This window comes from Alnus glutinosa, chromosome 4 (assembly GCF_958979055.1).
Source record: "Alnus glutinosa chromosome 4, dhAlnGlut1.1, whole genome shotgun sequence".
Taxonomy (NCBI): domain Eukaryota; kingdom Viridiplantae; phylum Streptophyta; class Magnoliopsida; order Fagales; family Betulaceae; genus Alnus; species Alnus glutinosa.
Genome location: NC_084889.1, coordinates 35,172,015 through 35,188,505, shown reverse-complemented (window position 1 = coordinate 35,188,505; position 16,491 = coordinate 35,172,015). Strand labels below are relative to the sequence as shown.

Below are 16,491 nucleotides of genomic sequence, written 5' to 3'. Positions count from 1 at the left end.
GCTTTCAGCAATTTGTGGAGGTCGACCCCTCGAAGTGCTCAATTCTCTCCCTCTTTCTATTTTCTTCTGATTTCGTTTGCATAGCAAAGTCCTAGTCAATAAGCCAAACCAAGTGAAGTACGAAAATTCTCTCCAAAAAAAAAAAAAAAGAACTACGAAAATAAAATAGAAGACACCATATTCAGGAAGAAACAAATAATTGGACTTACATGGAAATCAAATTTTGAAGGAACTTCTGAATGTGAATATTTATACCAACCCATGATTTACACCATTTTTGCGTGAATGATCAAAAATCAACCTTTCCCCTGAGGGCCACTCCTCCTCTGGGGGGCCATAAAGAAAAAGAAAACAGAAAAAAACAAAAACAAAAAGCAAAACAGCTAGGCCCATATAAAAGGAACAAACAGGCTGCTTTCGAGTCGTATAAAAACACAGAGAAACATGCTCTAGCTGGGGGTTCCCAAATACCCTTGAATACAAACAAATTAAATAGAACAGAAAAAAGAAACCCAAAATCTAGGACGTTCAGGAAAACAAGAAACAAGCCCCAGAAAGCAGCAGGGAAAAGTGTGGAATTCATGGACTTGACAGAAAGAAAAGGGAATTGAGGATCATTGCACGCAAAAATGATGAGAATCAAATAGGTTGAAAACCAAATTCTTCGACTCTCCTCTCTCCTCTCCGGGTGGTTAAGAACAAAAGAGAAAGAAAGAAGGTTAAGAAGAAAAACTACCTCGGGTTCAATTCTGAGGATATTCTGTCTTTGTTATCGTTAGGACAGTGGAGAGATCGAGAGAGAGAGGTGGATTGTTTTGGTGCACAGCTTCTTTAAACGGTTCTTCATCTGTCTATCTGACACATCTCAGATCTCACCAGGGATTCTGGGGAAGAACTTTCCTACTTTTCTCATTTCTCTAACTACTTTCAAGTTTCATCCACCGCCGTTGACTTTGTTTTTATGACTTGGCTTTTTCTGTTATTTTTAATGGTGTCCAGATTAAATTTTTTTCTCTCTTATTTATTTATTTTAAAGGAAAAACTTAAATTAAATATGGATGTTTAAAAAAACAAAATATAAGCCAAATCATTTGTCTTGTATTTCTCTTGTCACATTAATAAATAGAAAAAATGTAAAATTAGTTCACGTGGTTATACTTTAACTGATTTATAATAAGCTTTACACGGTATAAAACATTGTTGAGAGCTCACTCGTTGTATGCAAAAATAACAAATGTATGACATGTGTCATAATTTAATTGGTGCTGACGTGACATTTGACGGTTTTCGTTAAAAAAAAAATTGAATGAAAGTTGGGTGCAGTAATTTATTTGTTAGCAAATTTTTATACCATAAAGAGTTTATTGTATATCGATATAACCACACATACTGATTTTATATTTTATTTTTTTTTCCTCAATGAATATTGAGATATAGTTTTTGAAAATAAAACTTTTTCCCTTTTAATTAATGTGAGAATTAAAAATACATGTATAAAGTAGATGCATTTTGAATACATATTAGCTTAATGCATGTGAAATGCATTATAGACACATATAAAGAAAAACTTTGCCCTTCTATAAATTGGGTTGGCAACAAAATCAACTTAATTTACCAAATTGGCATATGTCTGTGATTCTCACAAGTATTGATTATTCATTGCACCCAATTAGATCCAATAAGCCAAAAAAAGAGGCTTGGGAGGATGATAGACTTTTTAGAGCATCTTTAATGGACTCTTTAAAATAAATTTTAAATTTTAGTGAAAAATATGCTTTTTTGTGTTTAACTATCACTTTTAAAAAATTTCACACGTCAAACTCTCTAAATATTTCTCTATTTTAACTAAATATTATTTTTTATTGGTTTTGGAGCAACTACTTTAACTATTTAAATATCAAAAATTGGAGGGAGATCGATTCTCCTTGCAAGGATTTGGCAGGAAACTAAAAGAAAATAATTAAAAAACAAATAAAGAAAGGATTTTGGAGGTTAAATATAGAGAGGGTTTTTGCCATTCACCATTTTAGAAAAAACTTCAAAGAGTTTGATGCATGGGGTGTTTGGACAACTTTCATCAAAATTTGGTGAAATTTTTGAAACAGAGAGTTCATTGAAGATGCTCTTAATAATTTTAATGTCTGAATTTTTAGCAATTTAAATAGTAAATATAAGAAAGTCTTTATAGACTCACTTGCTCGAACAAATATCAAGCAGCCAGCCGGCCTACTAGTTAGAACAATGAAGCTAGACTATCATCACCTAGTAGCAATTGGGTCAACAAATTACTAAAAATTGTAATAAATCAAAGGTGTTTTTCAAATCTTTGATTGCCCACATCCATGTTGCATTCCCATGATGAGTATTTATGTTTATGCTGCATTCAGAAGTCTCTCTTTCTATCATGCGGACTGACACAAAGTGTTTGATTTGCTCAAATTATTGTGTTTCCCGTGAGCACAGCTGCACAAGTAATGAAGCAAAAGCCTAGTGCTCGACAATTTTGGTCCGTCTTTAAGAGAGGCCGCACGCCTATCATTTTTAGTTGGAGGCCTAAGTTAATAAGTATCGATTATTATTATTATTTATTTTTTTATTTTTTTGTTTAAAACAATAAGTATCAATTTAATAAGTTGGATTAGCCAGCTTAACTCTCCATTTTTTTTTTTTTATTTACTTATTTTTTTAAGAGGAGCTCTCAACCTCTTTTAGAAATATCTTATTTGTTGTTAGGCTTTCAATCGCTTCTTGCGTGTGCTCTAGGAGAGGAGGGATGGACTCTGTCTTTCTCAATTTATTTTTTCTAGTTTTTTTGTGGGTTTTCCTACCAAATTTGCAGCGGCACCTCTTCCACCACCACAAGCTTATATAGCTTGCCTCCACACTCTTCGGCTTCCGCTCTTAGCCACTCTCTTGTTTCCACTTGGCGTGACTCTTACTCGCCAACCACTGAAAATAGATATGAATTTCTTTTTTCTTTTTAATTCAGATATGTCTTCCACTGTCAGCTTTCTCTTCCGACACGCCACCCTACGGCCATCTTCGGCCTCCCCGATGCACTACCCCCTTCCTCCATCAAAGCTGTTGTCTCTTGGTTTTATTGTTTGTTTCGATTTTCTGGTTTTGTTACGTAGGTTATAGTTTTCCTATATATGAGTATTTTTTTTTTTTTCAGTGGAGACTTTTTCAATCAAAGATCATATCTCCTCATCAACGGCTCCGGTTCGAACATCAATTTATGAATAAAATGTGATGTAATATGTAGCATTACTCGGTATAATAAAACGATTATAATATTTAAATATGCCAATGATTTAGATGGGGATAAAACAAATTTGTATGCCTACAATTTGGAATCCAAAAATAAGGTCCAGTCTTTTTCCCCTATAAATTCTAAAGAACATTCCATCAATGTCAGTTGGACACAAGTGTGTGGCAAAATTTGCTGGAAATGACATGTAGGAATGTAGGATCCAATCTGATTGGATTGAAATGGGTCCAACTCAATACGATTTGTTTCTTAAATCTGATTGCGTCAGATTTAAGGTATTTGATTCATTTGGTTTAATGAGTTGGATTAGCGTAATTGCTTAATTATCTTACACGAATCCGAATTCCCAATCGAGCGGGTTCAGATTTGATTACCCGACCCGCATTGGTGGCGAAAAGTGGAAACAACTGAGAGGCAGGCAAACCGGAAGCTGCATTATAAAATTAACGAAAAGTGAAAGGATAACATGACATGATTGACATGGAAGAAAACAGCAGCACCCACGCTCCAATGAGGGAACTGAATTTACACCAAAATTGACAAGATTTAAGCTAAAATTCTTTTCCATTTCAAATAAAATAGACACTTTTTTTTTTAAAAAAAAAATTATTGTATTTAATAATATAGATAATGTCTTGTGATAAATACATTGACACACCATTAGATACAATAACATTAAATACTGATAATAAAATGGCTAAAATATCAATTTTAGGTGGAATAATGGTAAGGACGCTTATTTATTGCTAATTTTGAACTTCATTATATATTTTTGTATGTAGATTTATTGTCATTCATTATAACTATTATAAACCATTGTGAAAATCTTTTTTTATTTTTTATTTTTTATTTTTTTTTATGGAGATTTATTGGCCACATAAGAGCATTTTTAGTAGCCTCACCAAATTAGTTTTTTAGCTATTTTGGTGAGCCAATTTGATGAAAACTCTTAAAAACCACTCCCAGCAGCCTCACCATTTTAACCAAAAAAATTTGATGACTGAAATTACTAGTCAAATTAGACCAGGTATTTTCACTCAACAACCCACTCACCAAATTTTGTTTCACATTTCTCTCTCACATGATTAGCACACTTTTTCCTTTTTTCTCTCATTTTCTTCTCTCATCTCCCATCTCTCACACGATAATGTCCTTATTTCATGGATATAAATGATTTTTTATAAAAATATTATATAGAGAAAAAATAAAGAAATATGAAAAAATTATTATTTAAATGGAATAGTGAATATTGACTAGTTAAAATGGTGAGGCTGCTGGGGGAATTTTAATAAAGTGGCTCATCAGAATAGAAAAAAGTAATTTTTAGTTATTTTGGTGAGTAAAATTTGGTGAGGCTACTAGGAATGCTCTAAGAGCATTTCTAGTAGCCTCACCAAAACAGTTTTTAGCTATTTTGGTGAGCCAATTTGATGAAAATCCTTAAAAATCACTCCCAACAGTCTCACCATTTTATCCAAAAAAATTTGATGACTGAAATTACTAACCAAATTAGATGAGACATTTTCACTCAACAACCCACTTACCAAATTTTGTTTCACCTTTATCTCTCACATGATCAACACACTTTTTTCCTTTTTTCTCTCATTTTCTTCTCCCATCTCCCATCTCTCACACGATAATGTCTTTATTTCATGGATATGAAGAATTTTTTTTATAAAAAGATTATATAGAGAAATAATAAATAAATATTAAAAAAATATTATTTAAATAGAATAGTGATAATAAATAGTTAAAATGGTGAGGCTGTTGGAAGAATTTTAAAAAAGTGGTTCACTAAAATAGAGAAAAGTGATTTTTAACTATTTTGATGAGTAAAATTTGATGAGGCTACTAGGAATGCTCTAATTGAAGATATCAAATTTTGCCTTTAAAACTTATCTATCGAGAGCATTCCTAGTAGCCTCACAAAAATAGTTTTTTAGCTATTTTGGTGAGCCAATTTGATGAAAATCCTGAAAAACCACTCCTAGCAGCCTCACCATTTTAACCAAAAAAATTTGATGACTGAAATTATTAACCAAATTAGATGAAGAATTTTCACTCAACAACCCACTCACCAAATGTTGTTTCACATTTCTCTCTCACATGATTAACACACTTTTTTTTTTTTTTTTTTTTCCTCTCATTTTCTTCTCCCATCTCCCATCTCTCACACGATAATGTCCTTTATTTCATGGATATGAATGATTTTTTGTAAAAAGATTATATAGAGAAAAAATAAATAAATATGAAAAAATTATTATTTAAATGGAATAGTGAATATTGACTAGTTAAAATAGTGAGGCTGTTGGGAGAATTTTAATAAAGTGGCTCACCAGAATAGAAAAAAGTAATTTTTAGTTATTTTGATGAGTAAAATTTGGTGAGGCTACTAGGAATACTTTGAGATAATAAACAGTCTATATATATATATATATATATATATATATATATATATATGGCAAGGCATTGTAATAGTTTGGATGGAGGGTGAGTGGTGCTTTGACCACCTTTTTCCAAAAAAAAAAGAAAAAAAGAAAAAAAAAGGAGGAGGTTATTTTTATTTTTTGAAAAAAGTATCTTTTTTAGAAAGTTAACAGTAAAAAAGTAACATGAGATTGTTTTTTCCATTTTAACGAAAAATGTGATATGTAAAAGAGTGATATTTTTAATATGAGCAATTGTCATATTTTAAAGTTTGATGGTACGAGTGATAATTTAGAGTAAAATGTGTATTTTTTTTTTCTTAAATTATTTTTATTTAGAAAAACGTTAAATCTATAATTTGTTTACAATTATTATTTTGTAACTTGTTCACACATAAATGGTGTTAGTTTTTTTTAGTGATTAACGTGACTCCAATCATATGTTATTAACATGTATTAACACGTTGTAAAAGAATTATAAATCTCGTGAGTTTAGTATTACTCTTTTATCTATTTTCTTTAAAAAATAAAAATAAAAATAAAAATAAAGAAGCAATGAAGTTAGGGTGCAAGCGTGTAGTAAACGCGCGACCAGATAGGGAGTGTGGAATGACGGAATGATTAATGGGAAACATCATTGTCAATGGGACCAACTGCCCAGAAGAGCTGTGGGGACGGAGAAAGGTCACTGACTGTCACACTGTGGCTTTCGCTTTTCCTTCTCACACAGACACCAGCCCTTTAGGTAGTTTTTTGTTTCTTGTCCTTCTTGTTGTGTTGGTTGCATTTTGTTGTCTCTGCTTTAAAAGGAGTATTTTTTTTCTCTCTTCACCTTACCTCTCGCTGTTTCAATGCACACCAACAACACCCAACAACAAGCAGAAAGAACAAGAATCACAAAACGCCACAACCTTCAGCAAGAACCCCATATGCAATAACAAGTTTTCAGCTTTTGAAAAAAAAGAAATGAAAAATCAATGCTTGCCTCATTTTCTCCCATCAATGCTTCAAGATCTCTCATTTATACCCCACTTTCCTTTCACTGTCTTCCCACATTTTTCCTCTGCTTGTGGTGTCAATGATGGTCCAGATCATCTTCTCTTGACATTTCAGCATCTGGGTTGAAGAATGCCTACTTTGAAGTCCTCAAAGATCTGCGGATTAAGCTCTTGCAATTTTTCTGCTTTTGGGTATTCTGTGGCTTCATGATGAAATTAGGTGAGTAATGCTGGCGAATAATGTAGCAGGTTATGTTATTCTCTGTGTTGGCATTTTATAGTAGCTATTGAAGCCAGTTGTGTACGATTTAAATAAAATAAAATAAAATACTTAGCATTTTCTTTTTCCTTATAATGTGTCATGTCTTCTGCGATTTGCCTCATTGAAGATTTGCATTGTTGTGGATCCGTTATACTCATATGAAAGAAAATTATATTTGCTTTTAGTGGATATACCAGTCATTAGACCTACAACCAGATTGATAAGCTCAGCGTTGAATGATTGAATCGTTTTGTATCTTCCTTGGCACAGGAATCCCCCTTGAGGGAATTGTGGCATCTAGCCTGTGGTGTTTCGTTTTCCTTTTCAATGAGTTTTATTGTTCATTGGCTATACATTTTTCCTCATACTCTGGATTCTCCGTTTGCATCACTTCCAGGTTAATTGCCTATTTTGGTGACATGAGCATCACTAGGAAAAGGCAATGCACTATTGCCCTGAGTCATAAGCATGTATGTTACATGTTTTCTCCTTTTCTACCTCCAATCAGACTGCTGCTATGTTCACTTGGTTTGGGCATGAGTCTATTAAACACATGCAATCAAATGCTGAAATCACACAGAATAGAAGTCCATTCAGCTTTTAGGTGCCATCCAATTGGATTCATTACATAAATGGTACTTCATTTCATTCCTCTTCCCCAATCCGTGGTAAACCACGGATCAGTACTTGGTGGAAATATGGACTGCTAATTCACTTGCAATTAGTTGATCTGTAGAGTTTAATCAAGGAGCTATTTTTATTTTCCTAACTTTTGAATTGAATGATTTGATATGTTCTAGTGATTAAATAATAATACAGTACAAGGGGCATGGTGTTTATGAGGATGCTATCTGGAAACTGTCATGTCATTGCTAATACACAAACTGTAGATAAATGTCAAAAGCAGTACCTTTTGCTACCAATGTTGTCTTCCTATGTTCTTCTACATGTTAGCATTGATCTTGGTTTATGGTGGTATTGTATGCTATTAAACAGTGCTGTGTAAGGAGAAGCGTAAAAAATAAATAAGAATGTTAATTCAATGTACGAGAAAAGACCACAAAACAAAACACAAGAATTTGCGTGGTTCATTCAATAAGGCCCATGTCCTGGTCAAAGACGATATACCAATTTCCTCTAACAATGGAGATTGCAACCATTAACCAAAATCTACCCAATAGGATACATCCCAAAGCAAATCCATATATGAGCCACGCCAAGAATTATCCCACAAGCTCTTTCTGCAAGAGAAATGATACTAGTTAGCAGCTGATGCTCACAATCATGGGAGCCACTCTACCATAAAGTCTGCCCCATTATATTCATTTACCTTGTTATATATGACCTTATTCATTCAGCATGTTGATATACCTCCCATTTAGTCTGCCAGTTTTTTGTCTATATGTCATTTAGATTTCCTTCTGCCAAAGTATCAATGTTAAATCATGTACAAGCTTGACAATTAATGTGACTCAGGTTCTCAAGAAAACGACTTCTCCCTGGAGCAAAGTTTGGACGGAAGTTTCAGGAATTTCATATCTGGTTAGTATTGATTTCTGACATCCAATGTTTTATGAGTACCTTTTATGTTGCCTTTGATGTTTTAATATCCTTATATGAATGGATGAGCTCCCTTGGAAGCCTTTATTATAATTATCTTTTGAATTTCCTTCCTGTTTCACTTTAGACTGTAATTGTAGGATAAGTCTGTTTATACCCTCGTTGTATTTAACTTAGCTTCCAATTTTTCTTTAATAAAATTTCTCTTACTATACTATGGTCTCTAGTTTTTGTGGATGACTAAGTCACAGTATTATCATATGCTCAAAGCATGTTTGCATCATACTTCAGATGGATCTTTGACACTATGTGATGAACAATATCATTATTTAGAAGATTTTAGACATCAAGGTTGGGCTATTATTTTGTTCATTTGGAACTGTACTTAAGTTATGGAAGCTTTTGAAACTTTGCATCAGTTCAGAGCTAAAATCTCAGATATAGGACTTTTAAGGGTTTCAGGTTGACTTTGGTTCCCTTTAAGAATAATCTCAACTCAACTCAACTTTGGTCCCTTTGGAAAGTATCTATGTGCTTTCAAGTAAGCTTATAGATACACTGAGCTGTCTTCATTGATTTACATGTCTCAAGAAATCTTATTTTGAAGTTTGGGCATCCATTAGAGCATATATAGATTGTGACTAGGAGATTTTTATTTATAATTTAAATCTATATAGTTATTACAGTATTCCATTTAGTCTTTATCTCCACTTTTTCTTGTTCAGTTAAATTTCAAGGGTCCTCTTCTATTTCCTTCAAATTTATCTTGTGCAGCAAAACACAGCGCTACTCTTGTCAATAATAATGTTATAAGATAGAAGTACATCTCATGTAGTGTTAAACACTCAATGGGCTGTTAGGCCCTAAAAGTTAATACTAAAGACACCCCAGATCACACATCTGTATTTACATTTTCTTCTTTTACTTTTGGGTAGAAAAGTTTGCATTATTAAAGAAAATGGAATATGTGCTCCCCAACAGAAATATATGGGGAAAAATGAGGGACCATTCACCAACTCATAGTAGAATTGAACACATTTAGGAAATAGTTATCACAAATCTCTCTCTTTTCCATTTAATCATTCACCTCATTTTACACGCCAAAACTTTTTTCATATTCCAAAAGAATAACAAATAGAAAAGATTTTTAGAAGATATTCTATGACAGATTTTCTTCTTCTTGTTAATGAATTTAAAAGTACATTAAATATCTCTCTTTCTTACTTGTTAAAGTACTATCTCAAGTAGTAACGAGGACACCTACACCTACACCTACACCCACATACACAGATATGGATAGTAGTTATACATTAATCTTTATTGTATACTCTGACCAAATGAATTGGTTTCATTGTCGTAGACCATGGCGGTATATAAGTTATTAAACAGACATGCCTTTCTCACTCTCTCTCTCTCTCTCTCTCTCTCTCTCTCTCTCTCTCTCTCTCTCTCTTAAGTTAGTACTGTTGATGCAAAATAATAAGAAGCATGGAAAATAGCACAGTTAGAGAGCATAGAAGTCTGATAATGCAGTCTAGATTGGATGTGTGGCTATCTAGTTCATCTTTCTTTTTTCCCCCCTTCTACTTGTCTTCTCTATTTGTGATGAGAAGTGAAGATATAAGTAAGAAGATGACTTAGAGGAGATAAGTGCATCAAAGAGGAGGAATCCTCTTGATACTTAGAGCGAGGTAAAAGCTGTAAATAATTAGAGCATAGATCAAACTAATATTGGGATCAATCCAAATTATACTTGAAAAAAAATGCTACAACTTTGACTGGGAACACAACCAAAGCATTTAACCAACAATGGTTATTACACTAGAGAATATAAGAGAAATGCTACAGTAACAGTTATCAATTAATGAAACTTGTATGGTTTTTTAGTTTGATAATTCCAAAATCTAATATTCTGAGCCTCATATCTCGATCTTCAAGCATCTTTGTTGCCTAGAGCTGCAATATATGTTTGTTGCTTTCACTTTTTTTGATGAGTAAAACTATAAACCACTGAGTATATTTTTATTGAAATGTAGCTCTTTGTCTTTCTTCCTTGATCCTTCCCTCACATTCTGCAGAAGATCTATCCTCCTTTCATATGCTGTTATTCTTATCGTTACAAAAGTATCAGTTGCATGATGTTATTGCTGGAGTTCCAAGTTCAAATCTGTATTTGCAAATTTTATGAATAAAGAATTGTTTAGTACTTGTCAAAAAAAAAAGAAAAAAAAAAGATTGTTTAATCAGGCTGAGAATTACTTGTATAACATATTTCAAACATGAGTTTTATGCACATTTTTACCCATATTATGGCTCAGGTTATTCTCACAATGATATCGATCTATCTCCGGGGCAAAGCTTGGATGGAAGTTTCCGGAAGTCTAACTCTGGTTTGTAGTAATTGCTTAGTTTGTATCTCCCTTTTCTTTTTAAGCAGCTGATAGTTAGCTTTCCTCCATTTTGTCTCATAAAATTATTAGTTAATCTCAATTTCTGGTGATAAAGAAACTTATGATTCTCCATAATGTAAATGTTTACATGTTTTGAGTTCTGTTATAAATTAAACTTAGATAAATTCCAAACTTTTCTTTACAATATGTGCAATAACAGAAAAAGAACTGATGATTTTTCTTGATTGTATTCTCTCTTTCACACATTTTTAATTACAAATCTCTTCAACTATTTGTTGAACACCCCGCCTTCAATCCTATAGTTTGGAAAACTTTATTTGCACATACTGATGGGATTGGAGGGAGATGATGAGTTGAAAATTGTGGAGTCAGAAGCTTGATGTTCATGTTATTAGGTGTTGGGTGTTTGATTTGGCATCTCTAGGCAACCCCTCATAATATTCTTCCATAACCCCAACTTATCAAAAAAAAAAGAAAAAGAAAAATTCTTCCATAACCCTACCACATACGTCCCCAGAGACTCACTAGAACACAACCCCCACCCCCTGCGCGCGCGTGAACTACCAAACCCAAGCCTCTCTCTCATGCACATAGCGCCATAGCCATTTCCCTAAGAGAGCACGATTGAATATTAGCAAGTTCCGGACCCCCAACCCTCCCTCTGAGATCAGAGAACAAACCTTGGACCAGCTTACCAGGTGATATTTGAACTTTTCACCTAGCCCACCCCATTAGAAATTATGTTGAAGCTTCTCAATGCGGTTTGCAACACCCGCAGGGGAGGAAAGAGGGACATGAAGTGTGTATGTAAATTAGTAAGAGTTTAGTCTTAATAAGGGTGACCTTACTATCCTTAGATAAATACTTCATTTTTCAATTAGCCAACCGACGCATTATCTTTTCGAAAACACCATTCCAAATAGACTTGGCCTTATAGGAGGCCTCCAACGGAAGACAAAGATACTTCAAAGGCAAAGGGAAACCCCACCGTTCATAATACCAATCAATCCATCCGCATCAAGAACATTACCCGCATGAACCAATTCTAACTTTGCCAAATTGACTTTCAAGTCCGAGAGAGCTTCAAAACATAAAAACAAGCACCACATATGGCGTAGATGATCTGGGTTAGCCCCATTGAAAATCAAAGTATTATCTACAAATAGAAGGTGAGAGATATCAAACCTTGTCCCCACAGAGATGCCAAATAACAATCCCTGCCTCACTGCAATAGAAATCATTCTACCCAAAGCCTCCATCACAATGACAAACAACAGAGGAGACAGAGGGTTCCCTTGTCTCAAGCTACGGAAGCCACTAAAAAAACCAGTTGGAGTGCTGTTACCCAAAACCTAGAACTGCACAGTGGAAATAAAAAGAGCTATCCAAGAACACCAATTCCCCCCAAAACCACACATTCTCAGGATGTACAACAAAATATCCCAATTAATATGATCATAGGCTTTTTCTAAGTCTAGCTTGTAGAGTACACTCGGCTCCTCATATCTTATTCTACTATCTAGGCATTAATTGGCAATAATAACAGGATCTAGGGTTTGCCTACCCCATATGAAGGCATTCTATGACTTTAAAACAATTTTCTCCAACAACATCTTAAGCATGTTTGCTAAAATCTTAGCAATGATTTTGTAAATGCCACTCACAAGTCACAAGACTAATCGGGTGAAAGTCTTTGGGATCAACAACCCCTAGAATCTTTGGGATGAGGGCTATGAATGTAGCATCAAGGCTCCTTTCAAACTTACCTCTAGCATGGAAGTCACGAAAGACCTTCATAGTGTCTTCTTTTAACAAATCCCAACAAGCTTGGTACTACCATCTGAATATCATATGCTTTGAAGTTTATAATTATTCTTGATTTTTTGGTTCTAATATCTTTTAAGTTTTCTCTCTGGTACTGTCTTCTAAGTAATGCATCTATTACTTGTTTAATATTTTTCTTGATTACCGTACTAATAGAAATGACTAATGCTTTGATTGCTATGGGATGCAGTTATCTCTGCTCATAGCATCTCCGGCATTTCAGCTTCAAGCAAGTTTGTTCCTACTTCCAAAAGAGTGTTTAAAGGGCTAAAGGACTATGGAAGGAAACTCGTTAACCTAAAACTTTTCACAGAGAGTCTTGAGGATTGGGTTCTTGAGAATTCATGTGCAGATTCAGCCAATGATGAGCAGTTTTTCAATTGTCCCTTTCTGATTGATGAACTGTGCAAGCTTGATTTAGCATTGGAGGGGGTTTTATTTCAGCAGTTGTTCCGCATGCCATGCTCACCTTCTGTAACAGATGATCTTAAAGAAGAGGAGTATCTTGCACTAGAAGACTTCCTTCATGTTGTCGCCAATGGCTTGTGGCGTACTTTTTGGCATAAAAGTGGACCATTGCCGTTCTTTGTATCTTGTCCACGTCATCCTGGATCTAAGTTTTATACTGTAGAAAAGGCAATATCAAGGGGAAGGCTTCGAGAGCTAAGCGGTTTAGCTTTATTGTCGAAAACTGGTAGTGATTTGCAAGTTCGCTGGGATCAAGTGGTGGAGTTTGTGTTATTTAAGTCAGATATACTGTCAGGAAATGAGTTGAAATTATCTGCTCACACCATTTCTGAAGCCCTATTTTATGGTTTTCATATACTTGTTTCTAGGAGTTTGAGCAAGATCAGTACTATTAACAGTGATTCTGTTTTCCTTCTGGTTCTGGATTCTAAATATGGAGCTGTGGTAAAATTTGGTGGTGATCTTGGCAAACTTGATTTAAACTCATCTAACCCATACCAGGCTGTGGCTGAATGGATAAAATCTCATGCTGAAGTTAGTGTTTCCTCAGTGGATCGGATATGGAACAAACTGGGAAATGCCAATTGGGGAGACCTGGGGACCCTGCAAGTGCTTTTGGCAACTTTTTACTCCATAGTCCAGTGGAATGGACCACCAAGAAAGTCGATAGCCTCATTAGCCTCAGATCATAGCCTCCGTCTTCAAAAACGTTGGATAGAGTGTCGCCTTAGGGAGAGTGAAACTGCAATTGTTCCCTTCCAACAGTATACCCACCAACATGGAGAGATTGTTGAAATTGACCAGAATGATAATTCTTTTCTGAAAAAGCAGGCATTGCGTTTGGAGCTTAAGAAGGGTGAGATATTGCTCTTGGATGATCAACGGCAGGGGCAGAAAAGTTTCCAAATACAGGATTCTATGGTAGGAGGGAACTCTTTTCTCTACAGTGCTGTTTCTCTTGATTATCCCACAGAGTTGTTGTCCTTATATGTAGGTGCCCATCCATCCAGACTCGAGCCATCTTGGGAGGATATGAGTCTGTGGTACCAAGTACAGAGGCAAACAAAAGTACTAAATATTTTGAAGCAGCAGGGAATTTCAAGCAAATATTTGCCTGATATAATGGCCTCTGGCCGCATTTTGCATTCTGGTTCCTGTACGAAGCAGAGCCCAGGAGGGCGATGTGATCATCCATGGTGTGGGACTCCAATACTTGTGACATCTCCAGTTGGGGAGCCACTTTCATCTGTTGTTGCTCGGGAAGGCTCGTTCTCCTCTGAGGAAGCAATCCGCTGCTGCCGAGACTGCCTAGCTGCTCTCAGAAGTGCAGCTATGGCCAGTGTCCAGCATGGTGATATTTGTCCAGAAAACATAATACGTGTTGTTGACATGCAAGGTCCAAGAAACAGATTTTTTTATGTCCCGATATCATGGGGACGTGCAGTTTTGGAGGACAGGGACAGCCCAGCTATAAATCTGCAGTTCTCATCGTCTAATGCGCTTCAGCATGGGAAACTTTGTCCAGCATCTGATGCTGAAAGCCTTGTTTACCTCCTCTTTTTTATTTGTGGGGGAAGTATAGAGCAACAGGATTCCATTGAATCTGCTTTGCAATGGAGGGAGAGAAGCTGGGCAAAGCGTTTCATTCAACAGCAGCTTGGTGAGGTTTCAGCTCTCTTAAAGGCATTTGCGGATTATGTGGATAGTCTTTCCGGAACCCCATATCCAGTTGACTATGATATATGGTTGAAAAGATTGAATAGAGCTGTGGATGGCTCGGATGATAGAGGTAAAATGATTGAAGAAGTAGCCATAACTTTGAGATTAGAGGATGTTGCCGAGTCTTCAGGAACCTCTGGAGGTGGTCCTTGAGTTTTATGCCAAGGCAGTGATGAGCTTTGGAGTTGGAGGTTTGCTTTTTGTAAGTACATTCGGCTGAGATTGAACTGCATTTTCTCCAGAAGGCTCTTTGGATTCTAAGATTCAGGGTTCGATAATTGCTCATTTTGAAGCTTAAGCTGATTGCAATTTGATGAAACCCTGCTTGCTGTTTCTAATACATTGTAAATTTTCTTTTCAAGTTGTAATTATACACCAAATCTTGTCCTTTATGGACATCTGCTATATGATTGAAAGTTGGGCCAACTTCAGGCCTACCTCTGAGGAATATCCTCTAAGAGCATTCAAATAGCTTCTTTTTTATTTTCTTTAAATTTAGAGAACAAAATTGCTGTTTGTTTTCCAATCCAAATACACTCCACAATAGCTTTACTTATCTTTCTTTATATCAATTAAATATTCTTTATTTACAAATATAAGTTTGTACCTAGCTTCACATTTTTCACAAAATTCCAACACAATTCCCAATATAAGGCAAAAAGATGAAAGAGGAAAAATGAAAGAAAAATATTTTGTATTAAAATAATAGATAGGAAAGTTCTTTTGGTTCCTTACACATAGGGTAAAACTGTAGCATTCTCAATGTTCAGAGAACCGATAGAATATTTGGTACGCGTAGTTTTTTGTGATTTTTTTGACATTTTTCCTATATGTAGGGAATGGAAGAAGTTATAAAAAAACTGTTGGGAATGCTCTATAAGAGAGCTACCCAAGTATTGCCAACATGACCATTTTTTGCGGGCATTATACTGAATTATTCTCTCTGCTGATAGGGAGCAACATTTATCTCTGCTTGGAGATTCCTTTTTATTTTTTTGATAAATCTCCTTGTACATTCTTAAGTTATTGATGCCTTGTTCTTCTGGTTCTTGAGAGATTAACATGTTCTTGCTCAATGTAAGAGGTTACAAGCTAGTCATGTGCTGTGAGCCTATGAGCTCAGGGTTTTGAGGTTTGACATCACTTATGCTTCAACTAATATAGCAAAATTCCCATTTTTTTTTTTAATCCAAAAGTTAATAATGTTATTGTCTTCGTCTGTAATATGCATAATGGACATGTGGCTGGAAGTCTGTACTAAGGGATCTAATGACCTATGAAATTCCTCACCAAGATGGCTTCTGCTTCAACTGTTGCAGCAAAATTCTAACCTTTTGTTATCCTTAGTTAATACACAAATAATGAACGATCCAAAAGTTATAATGTTATTATGTTGGTTTGTAATATGCATCATGGACAACATGTGGTTGTAACTAAGGGATTTATACACCTATGATCGTCACCAAGATCATATGATTATACTCTACATATGATTTTCTTATTGCACATATCTTATTACATATGAACCTGTCTGTTGAAAAGGATATCTTAG

At 34.9% G+C, this 16,491-nt stretch overlaps 1 protein-coding gene across 1 annotated transcript; it reads left to right on the top strand.

Moving 5' to 3' along the window:
* The first annotated feature begins 6,443 nt into the window (after nt 1-6,443).
* Nucleotides 6,444-15,459, top strand: LOC133865453 (uncharacterized). Its single transcript, XM_062301866.1, has 4 exons — nt 6,444-6,915; nt 8,434-8,499; nt 10,836-10,907; nt 12,943-15,459. The coding sequence occupies exons 1-4, from the start codon at nt 6,903-6,905 to the stop codon at nt 15,090-15,092; spliced, it is 2,301 nt and encodes a 766-aa protein (XP_062157850.1). The 5' UTR covers nt 6,444-6,902; the 3' UTR covers nt 15,093-15,459.
* Nucleotides 15,460-16,491: the final 1,032 nt, after the last annotated feature.